Source organism: Vulpes lagopus, chromosome 16, assembly GCF_018345385.1.
Source record: "Vulpes lagopus strain Blue_001 chromosome 16, ASM1834538v1, whole genome shotgun sequence".
Lineage (NCBI taxonomy): Eukaryota > Metazoa > Chordata > Mammalia > Carnivora > Canidae > Vulpes > Vulpes lagopus.
Window position 1 is genome coordinate 22,202,203 of NC_054839.1, and position 10,804 is coordinate 22,213,006.

General features: G+C 47.9%; 1 protein-coding gene across 4 annotated transcripts; it reads right to left on the reverse strand.

The window, feature by feature from the left end:
* Nucleotides 1–1,051: 1,051 nt before the first annotated feature.
* Nucleotides 1,052–10,462, reverse strand: SLITRK5 (SLIT and NTRK like family member 5). 4 transcript variants are annotated; one of them, XM_041731408.1, is made up of 2 exons: nucleotides 10,335–10,462; nucleotides 1,052–7,148 (listed from the first exon to the last, which is right to left on the reverse strand). In XM_041731408.1, the coding sequence occupies exon 2, from the start codon at nucleotides 7,138–7,140 to the stop codon at nucleotides 4,264–4,266; it is 2,877 nt and encodes a 958-aa protein (XP_041587342.1). In that variant the 5' UTR covers nucleotides 7,141–7,148; nucleotides 10,335–10,462; the 3' UTR covers nucleotides 1,052–4,263. The 4 variants fall into 4 exon arrangements, with proteins under 4 accessions (XP_041587342.1, XP_041587344.1, XP_041587341.1 ...); XM_041731410.1 differs by lacking the exon at nucleotides 10,335–10,462 and adding an exon at nucleotides 9,785–9,928; XM_041731407.1 differs by lacking the exon at nucleotides 10,335–10,462 and adding an exon at nucleotides 9,732–9,867.
* Between the last annotated feature and the right edge of the window lie 342 nt (nucleotides 10,463–10,804).

The window sequence follows — 10,804 nt, forward strand, 5'->3', positions numbered from 1 at the left end:
TAGCAAAAAGGTAGAGAACATTGGAGGACTTTCAGAAACATTATTCATAAGTGAAATAGTTAATTTGGTAACAGTATAATTTTACCTTTTAACATTTTATTCCCTTTGAAAATCAACGAATTCAATGCTCCCATCTTTTAGCATTTAAATTGGTTCTTTCATTGTTTTTAGGTTCTTCTTTCTCAGTGTAAAATTTGGTCTTAAAACTGCTTAACTAAGTATTTTGCCATCTCTGCAAATACGTTAATTCGGAGCTACCTGAAAAGTTCAACAAGAGCATATTCCTGAATGAATCAGAAACATATTTGTGGTCTGTTCTATTTTCATTAGTTGCGTTGTGTGGCTGGGAACAATCCATCGAGTAGCTAGTTTTGATGTTAAATAGCTAGTTTTTTGGCATTTCAAACAGGGACTGGACTATTCTCCCTCTCTCTCTTGCCCAACTGAAAAATAATGAAGAGAAAGAATAAGACAGGGGGAGAGGCAAGCGGGAGATATAAGAAGAAAGGAAAAATAGAATAGGGAAAGAAATGATACATATTTAATTTGAATAATTTGCTAACAACATAACTTAGTAATAAGAATGGATTTAATGCTATAGGGCAAGAAACTGGTATCTTGATTTAGGTTCTTAAGTCCTAACCTTTTCCACATGATGTGTGGATGTTTTCATTGTACACAGTTTGACTTTCCTCTTGCAGGTGGGATAACAGTGGTGGGGGACAGACATGGGTATAAAGAACATTTACCCAAAGTTTACACTTCACACGTGGAAAGGTGATAATTTTGCCTAAATGAAAGATATGTGTTCCGAGTATATTTATGCTAAAGTTGATTAAAATGTAACTTTAATCAATTGTTTTGGTGTAGGTAATTTTGAATAGTAGCATACCAATAATCACATTTACATAGAATATATTTACTTTCTCTGAGATAATTTAAGTATTTACACTGTATTCATATATAGAGAAAAATAAGATTTTATAATGTCTACCTGGAAATATATTTGTATGAGATTATGCAACATATCAAATGGAACAAGCACAAAGAGTAAGCTTAGTCTGCATCCAAATTTTAATTGATGCCTGAAACATTACATATTGTTCTCCAAAATTCTACGGAGAGAATTTGCAGGGTTCCTTAATCCAATCATATACCACTGATATACCTGATTTAATTGTTTCCTCAGTGAACAACCTGAAAAACCAAAAATCAAATAATTCAAAACCACATAATTCATGTTCTATTGTATATGTTAATGGATTGGCTGGCAACCATGTATAAGGAGAAAGAGAATTCATTTTTTTAAAATTCTACACAGTTTTATAACTCTACATGTTAAAAATTTTCAAGTTTATTTATTAGAGCAGGAACAAGTTTACTTTTATCCTCTTAATACAATTGGGAAAAATAGAATTTAAAAATTATAAGTCATCTCTTTTCATAAATCAGACAATTGTTATTTTTGAGATTTAAAAAAGAGAGTTGGACACCTTAGGAAGAGGAGAAGTACAAATGAGCTCACCCGAAGAAAGCGTATGTGACAAAATTATGTGCAATAGTGCTGGTTTGAAATAATAACATTATTTAACATTATTTTGTTAATCTTTGAAAAACCCATCAACAGACTTTCTTTGGAAGCTATGTATTTTGTTCAGAACTACATCTTTAGTTTCATGTAATTCTTATCTCTTACTTTTTATGCATCGATTAAGAACTAAAACTTAGTTACATGGAAGATTCCACTTTGTATTAATATTTTATAATTTATACAATACAGTCGTATCTACATATAATATTGAGGAAGTGATTTTGACATTGAAAAAATGACTCCCATTGTGAAGAAAAATTAATAACAACTCCAATTGTGAAGTCAAATAAATGCTATTACTTATTTTTCTTTTCTAATCCTGGATCTAATATGGAGGAGGTAGATGAAGAGTAAGAGATACTTTTTTTTTCTTTTCATGATAATATCATGGCATTATTGAGCTTGTTACTTTGCGCTTTGAAAGAAAATTCTGGAAGGGAAAATGTTGCACAGAATGGGGTTAGTCTATTTCACTTGACCGATGTACGTTTACTAATTTTTTTTTTTTTAATTCCTCAGGGAAACTGTTACCACCTGTTCAATCTGAATTCAAGCAGTTACTGTCAATTTACTCATGGGTGAATGCTGCCTCTTTGTGGCAGAATGCCATGGAAAGTGTTCTTTAAACATAAAGCTCATGAACAGCCCTTGATATTGTACACATTTCAGGTGAGATTTTGGGAAGATCCACCAATAGCAATGAAGCACATGGCTCTTTAAGTTTCAGATTAATTCAAACATTTCCTACTCTTAAAAACTAACCTAATTTCACTGGCAAACCTTACTCAGAGGTGAACAGTTTATTATACCCACTAACTTTTGAACATTTAGGATATAGATCAACTTCAGGTAAAGTATCCATCATAATTATTGAAGGTAGTCTTACACAAATTAAAATCAGGAAAACCATGGGAATATGGGAAGATTAGGAAACCATGGGAATTGTAGACTGAATAAATAATACTGACATAACAAAATACATAACATTGGGAGAAAAATGAACAGGCAATCTATTACTTACCACGGTCCATATATTAGACGGATACTTGAGTAAGGAAAGAAAGTATACAATTGAAATTTCATTAATAAACATTAAATGCCACATTTAGAAAAACATAATTCCCTGAATTTGCAAAGGCAAATTTTACATATATATATATACATATATATTCAAATTTGATAATTAGGGGAAATTTTTTTTTTTTATAACAAGAGTAAGAGTTAGCTCCTATGTCCTAATTGTTAATAATGAGGATTCAGTCAATCACACATAGCTATTTTTTTCTGTACCTTAAGTAATCATTACTTCAGTCCCTCATATTTGACATAGTTATCAAGTGTTTATTCAGAAACTATTTAAAAAATTACATGTGCTGGGATACATATGAGACTGTAACAACAGTAGCCCCATCTTACAGAGATCCTGTTTGTGGTTATCATCATTGCTTGCTGCCCAGAGGGATAAAGACATTGTATAGAGATTTGTACAGTCCATCATTTGGTCTTCTGAGGTGCCAGTACATGTGGATCTGTACAAATGCAACTGGGTTTGGTTAAACAATCAAAAATCGGCTACAATAGTAGTCAAATCAATACATCATTTTGGTTGACTAATAAAAATACTTTTAAATCTTCTCTAATAAACCAGAAACTTGCACACGATTCTTACTCAAATGACCCAATTAATTGCCCTAATTTTTGTCTTTTATACATTGGGATACAATCAGGTTTTTAAAAATTAATTACAGATCCAATTGGGTGGGTTGCATTGGCTTTATGATTTTCCCATTAAGTTCTCCATATTTTTAACGATTTAAAATGCTTTCCTGATACCACTTCGGTTTTGGAAATGCAGCTCCTAATACAGTGAGACACCTCTGTGAAAATCATAGGCTAAATAGTGAAGGAAAGAGAAATGCTAAATGTGTATATAAAAATAGGTGCTACAATAAAATATTTGTATATTTCATCAATAAGTTATTTTGACTAATCAATTATGGATCATATAGCTCTGTAATTTTAATGATTTGTCCACATCTATGGTGATCCTTTTTCCAGATCACAGTATTTTTGTTTTTAATTCAAATGTCCAGAATGCATACAAACACATCCTTTAAAAAGAAAGGAAAAGTAATGAGGGGAAGAAGGGAGGCAGAGAAGGAGAGAAGGCTGGGCGGGGAGGGAAAGAGAGAGAACAAACTTTCTAGTAAAGTTGGGGTGTGCTAATCTCTCCACAAAAGCCATCTAGACCCACCCATGGCTTAAAGGGGGTGGGGGAGGTGGGGAGGGAAAGGGAACAAAAGAAGAAGAGTAGAATCTATGCGCTGCCGTCTTCCACCACTCATAGCACTTCCGACCACTACAAAAATAACTGCGACCTTCTTAACAAGTCACCTGCGCAGCAAACTGCCCTCCATGAACCCTTCCCCTCTCCTCCCCCACACGCAGGAAGGGAAAGTGATGTGCCCAGTTTACACAAATGTTTTCCCCGTGTGTAAAAACCTAAAGGAAACTGCACACCCTTTCAGTATCTTCTGCCGAAGCTGAGAATCTCGTGCCAAGGCACTTCACCCTAAACGTTGAAACAACACAAGTAATCAAACGTGTTCACCGTGTGCGTCTGCTCGCTTGTTTGTTTTAAACGCAAAAGCTCCAAGGGAGTTCCTCTGCTTTTAGAACTGGCTAAATGTGGTCTGTTTTTCCAGCACTTCGAGGTAGTCCGGCTCAACGTTTAGTTTTGCTTTTAACTCCAGATATTCGTTCCGGTTGGGTTCTACAAAGACAGCACTGGGGGGGCTGTAGAGCACCGGTTCCCGCAGCCTGCTGTCCCCTGCCCCCGGGTGCAAATACTGATGGGGGCGTCTCAGGTCATAGTTGGGGGAGAAAGTGTAAGCAGCTGGGCTGCACGGGAATTTGGGATATTCCGGGAGGCTGCTGCCGGCGGGGGTGGTGGAGCAGTGTTTGTCTGGTTCTAAAATGCCCCTGTAAAAGCGGTCGGCGTCCTGCACCGGCGACAGTAGGTCCTCCCGGGGCTCGATGGTGCTGACGCTATAGGCGGGACTCCGCAAGTGGTGGCTTTCCCGCCTCTCCTCCTCCCCCGGCTGCAGCTGCAACTGCGGCGGGGGCGGCGGCTGTGGCTGCGGCGGCGGCGGCGGCGGCGGCGGCTGCTGCTGCAGGTGGTGGTTGCTGCTGTAGGTGACCTTGAGCTCGTGCAGGTCTTTGTAATCCTCCACGGAGTTGCCCTCCCGGGAGCGGTAGATGGGGTTTTTGCACATGTGGCCCAGGGGGTGGGGGATGTACTCATACACGTGGCCCGCGGGCGTCTTCACCTTGGGCAGCGCGGGCCCGCGGTGGTGCACGTGCGCGTGCGGGTGCCCTCCCGCGCCGCCGCCGCCGCTGTACACGCTGTACTGCATGTTGAAGGAGCTCACGTCGGAATTGTTGGTGCTGGTGTGGTCGCTCTGGCTCTTCTTCCTGCGCTTCATAACCAGCACGAAGAGCCCGGCGGCCACGAAGACGGACATGATGAAAACCAGCAGCAGGCTGAGGATTAACACGGACAAGGGCACCGACGACGCGCCTCCGCCCGCGCCCAAGCCCGCGGGGGCCCCGGTGCTGTTCATCCGGACCGCCGGGGTCACCGCGCTGGTCCTCGCCGGGACCTGGATGGAGGAGGGCGTGGGCGTGGAAACCACCACGTCCGAGTAGTCCGGACACAGCAGCTCCGACTTAATGGAGCGCATGTCCGTCTCCGCAAACTTCTTGGGCGCCTTGCAGATGACCTCGTCCACCAAGACACCCACTTTGAGCTGCTCGACCCACAGCTTCATGCCCACCACGTCGCAGGTACAATCCCAGGGGTTGTCGTGCAGGTCGATTTGGATGAGGGATTTCAGCTGGTCCAGAACTCCACTCACGGGCAAGGAGGTGAAGTGGTTACTCCTTAGGTTCAGCCTGAGAAGGGTCAGGCCCGAGAAGACGCCCGAGGGCATGGTCTGCAGGAGGTTGTTATTCAGGAATAGCAGCTGGAGGTTTGGGACCGGATCGAAAGTCCCAGACTGAATCTCACGTATGAGATTGTACTGGAGGAAGAGATACTGCAGGCTTTGCAGGCCATAGAACAACTCCGGGCTCAGCCTCTCAATCCTGTTGCCATTCAGGTAGAGGCGCCTCAGGTTGGTGAGATCCCCGAAGGCGCGGTCCTGGATCATTGAGATGCGGTTGTTGCCCAGGTGGAGGAGGTCCAGCCCCGTGGCCTCCAGGAAGTCGCTTCTGCGCACAACAGCAATGTAATTCTCCGTCAGATACATTTTCTTGGGGTTGTAGGGCTTGGGCTGCAGCTCTGCGATGCTCTCGATTTTGCGCTCCTGGCAGTTGACGTTGAGGCCCAGATCGGAGATTTGTAGATTGCAAGTGCACGCGGTGGGACACTCCAAAGGCACCGGAGATTTGGTCTGGTAGGCGATGCTGGGGCCGTAGTTGCTGTAGCCCAAATCCTTGGAGGGCTGCCGAGAGGTGGGGCGCACTCTGGGCTTGTTGGGTTGGCGGGTCCCCTTAGGGGGCTTTAAGGGGGGTTTGTAAACAGCAGAGGAAGAAGTGGCCACGGAATTCACCGAGGCCGGGGTAGTGTGTAAATACCCCGTGGTGCTCAAAGGCGTCTGTGGCCTCATCTCATAATCTGAAATAAGTTTCCTTGGGCAAAGTTCCTGCTTGGACACCTCGTCCAAATCTCGGCCGTGTAAGCGGAAGGGGGTCTCACAAACCACATCCCCCACCAGGGCCGAGTAGGAGATGCTGTCCAGCCAATCCTTGAGAGAGATCAGCTCACAGGAGCAATTCCAGGGGTTTTCTTCCAGCTGTAACTCCACAACTTTATCCATGTGCTGCAACAGCCCTACATAGGGCAGAAGCTTCAGCCGGTTCCCCCGCAGGTCCAAGTGCGTTAAGGGCACAAAACGGAAAAGGTTGTTGGGTAAACTAGACAAGAGATTGTCATTGAGGATAAGCACCTGCAATAAATGCAGTTTCCCAAAAGCATTGGGTTCAATGACACTGATGTAATTGTAATCGACCTGTAGGTACTCCAGGCTCTCCAGGCCAAGGAAGGTATCATCGCGCAGAAGTTCCAGCTTATTATTGTTCAGATGCAATCTCCTTAAACCCCGCAGCCCGTGGAAAGCCCCAGTCTCAATGTCCTGGATAACGTTGCTACCCAGATGCAAAATTGAAGCCCCAGTGTAATTGACAAATTCATTGGGATAAAGGCGGTTCAAAAGGTTTCCAGACAACAAGAGGTGGTAGATTGGGAACCGGGGAGGGCTAATTTCAGAGAGGCTGATGATCCCCCGGTTTTCACAGCTCACAGTTAAAATGCCATCCTTTTCCTCACAAGGACATGCATTGTCACAGATTTCCCCATAATAATCGATGGTTTCTGCACACGAAAGGACGAGAGATGTTAGAGCAAACGCTAGAGTCTGCAGCATCCAGCTATGCATTTTTCTGTGAAGGTCCTGTTCCAAAGTTACTGGGGGGCAGCAAGTGTGCATTTTACCTCCTGCAAGGGAGAGAGGGAAAAAAAAAAAAAAGGAAACAACAGAGTATGACAAAAATTTAAGGGATCGGTAAGAAAGTCTCTCTGTTCCCTAATACTTCTCTGAAATCCAGAAGGAGGGAATATGAATGACAGCCCCCCCCCACTCCAGTGGAACACCGACATTCTTCAGACTTTATTAATGTCTCATATTCATTTTGATTTAAAGGTTGATTTCATTTCCTAATGAATACAACAGGAACATGCTGCCCTTTACAAGATAAGGGCAGGTTAGATAAAAATCCCATTTTAGTGTTTTTCCTTGCTTACCCCCCCCCCTTTTCAAAACCAATCCATAAATATACATAAAATGGCTGTCAGTTCAGTTTCATGGTTCTAACTTAAGAGAAAAGAAGCACCATTTTACAAGGTTCCCCACCTCACCTATACCAAACTCCTCTGCCTTTCTTTTAGAACCTCCTCAGTTAACAGTTCACCGTGAAGGTCTCCCATTTTCACAGAAAAGCAAGGAGTCACAATACTTGGGCTATTTTAAACCAATGCTGGAAATGCCAGGGTGGGAACCTAAAGAATACTTTTCAGAGGCAGAAAAGATGTAAGATAATGCATCAAAAGGACCCAGAAGAAGCTTTTAAATCACCAATTGTCTTCAGGAGCTTTGAGTATGGAGAAAAAGGAGGGCGCGTTCGCTTTGATGGTGGACTTCACTGCCACGCTTTAAAGCATATCAGCGTCCTAATTGCATGCACGGAGCCACTTAGCAGCGCTTCTCTGAGTGCGCCCTGCGTCCACTTCTCCTCATTGATCATGTCAGCGACGCTACCCAACCGCATCTTTAAGCCACAGAAATAGTTCTGCGCGGTGGATTACAAAGAACTCGGCGAAGGCATCCGCAATCCCGGAACACCTCCCGATACCTGGAGTTGAAAGAGGACGTTCCTACCGCTTACCCGGAATCGGCTAAAAGTAAACCAAGGACCAGCGCCAACGCTTCCCTTGCCTCCCGCTCCGCGTCCGTTTGCCACGGTATGCAAAACTAACCCTACGGAATTAGCGAGATTTGGACTGAACTACCACCTCACCAGCATCCCCATCATCTCTGGAGTTGTTTATTACATTTGATAGTCAACGTTTCACTCCCCCTTCCTCCTCCTTTTAAGAGAAAGGGCACCCGGGCTGATTAATAGGCAAAATAGAAAGGGTGAAGGGAGGGAGACAAGTGACCGTGGTCTGTGCTTTAATATCCTGATTTCATCTCCTCCAGGAATCAGTCGGACCCCCTCCCCCTTTTCTTTCTCGATTTCTTTTTTGTCCTCTTAAAGGCTTCCTTCCACTTCCTACTTCGGGTCGGCAGCGGTACTCAAAAGGGAAAGGACATAAATGGAGAGCGTGTGAGTGTGAGTGCGTGTTGGGTTGGTTGCGGCGGGGCTGGGGAGGGGGGGGGTGGATTTGATAGAGATGCTGGGCTCTGGGAACCCAAGCCTTTTCTCCAGTCAGCCTTGCCTGTGCCTCACCACCACCGAAGTCTGATGTCGAATTGCAACCAAAACTAAAGCCAAGACATTTCTGAGTCACGGGTTCAAGCCTGGAGACCTCGATCTTGCTCCCCTAGCTGAATCCAGCCCGCGCTATGAAGAGCCCCTGCATCCGCACGCACATGTGCAAGTGTGCCTGCGAAACGTTCACGTGTGGCCACCCAGACGTGTCGAGGCGGATCGGAATCACAGCGTATAAACCTCACAAGTACCTCCGACCTCCCGACGCAACCGCAAACGCCTCCTGGCTTAAAAGCGGCAAAAACACCCCCTATGGAAAGCAAAACGTTTACCTTGAAATTTCAGTTCTCCACTGGATCAAATCTGCACATCCATTCAGCGGGGGCTGGGTCCCCTCCCCCTCCCCCTCCTTCCCTCTGCTTCCCCGCCCCCATTCACCTCCCACCCTTTCTGACAGCCCATTGCAAATTGTGTCCAGCCGGTATTCAACTGGAGGGTTTACAACTTTAATTCAGTTCTGCTTAGCCGGGGTCGAAGAGCTTCCTCTCAACCCCATTCTCTTTCTCCTCCCCCTTGCCATCAAAGGAGCCCGAAAATTTGAGAAAATAAAGTTGAATGAGCCGGGGAAGGCTGACATTCTGACTGGGAAACGCACCTCCGATGTAAATTCGTGGGTGCGTTGCACATTGTCAGATTATCACATCTCAGATTATTATTATTATTATTATTTTGGAGGGCGGGGGCGGAGGAACTGCATTTGTTTGCCCCAAAGAATTTGGACCCTAGACCATCGCCCTGCCCATCCCGCATTAGACAGAGTGGGGCTGCGCGGGCTGGAGCCCAGCACCCAGGCCGGACCCGCTGCTCCGGGCACAGCTGCTCCCACAGCGGCCCAGGCTGAAGCACCCGGAGTTCCAGGACGCGAGGCTCCCCTCCCCCACTCCGCCCCAAAGCCAAGGAAGAGAAAGGGAAGGAAGGAGGGGAGGGAGGAGAGGGAAGGAAAGGCACCCTGCTGCCGCACACACACACACACACACACACACACACACACACACGCGAGCCTCTTTTGCAAAGTAAACGGTCGACTTACCCCGTCTCACATCTCCAGGGCCCACTCATCCTAGCCGCCCCTATAAAAAATACCTCTTTGGGGTGTGCACTGGGTTTCCCGAGCCCAGGCAGGGCAGGAGGCGGCGAGCAGTGCGGTCCGAGCGGCTGGAGGAAAGAGGCGCCCGGACGCCGCCAGCCCGGGCCGCCGCCGCGGTGGCCACCGCGGGTCCCGGGGCTCCCCAAACGGCTCTCCCCGGCGCTCTCGGCGGTAGTGGAGCGGGCAGCGGGGTGGGGGGCGGGGTAGGAGGGGGCGATCGCGGGCGGCCGGTAGCGAAGGGAGGAGGAGGGGGCGGCGGAGGACCCGCGGTCGCGGCGCCTCGCGGCAGGGGCCGGGAGCCGGAGCCGGAGCCGGAGCCGGAGCCGGGCGGGGCGGGGAGCGAGCCGAGGAGGGGGAGGCGCGGAGCCGAGGAGGGGACGTGAAGGCTGCCTGGCACCGCCGGCCCCTCCAACGTGACGGTCAGCCCCGCCGAGCGCTCGCACCCGCTCGCACTCACGCTCGCTCGCACACTCGTTCCCACCCGCGCCACCGCGCGATCGCAGGGTCCCGGGCACCCTTCGCCGCACTCCCCAGGCGGGTACTTACAGTTGCCATCTGCATAAGGGGCAACTTTCTCTCCAAGCCCGCAGCCGCCGCCGCCCCCTCCAGCAGCCTCCAGCTCCACGCACCCTTCGGCCTGGGTTCGCGCTGGCCGCCCCTCCCCTCCCCCCTCGGCGTTCCTCCTCGCGGCTTCAGCACATTCCCCCCTGGTCAGTGGCGCACGCCCGGGGACTAGCCAGAGGGAGCGGGGCGCGGGGGTGTGCATGCATCGCCCGCCTTCTTCTTGCAGCGCACACTGTACATGGTAGTGAGGGGGCGAGCGAAGGTGGCAGCGGCCCCTCGGCTACCCCCGCGGCGGCTGCGGCTCCTGCGCCGTCCTCCGCCCCCCGCGCAGCGGCGACCACCGCGCTGGGATCCCGCCGCCGCTGTCCCCGCGCCGAGTCCGCCGCCGCCGCCGCCGCCGCCGCCGCCGCGGCCCCTAATTAGTATTTGTACGGTTCCCGCATCCTCTTGGC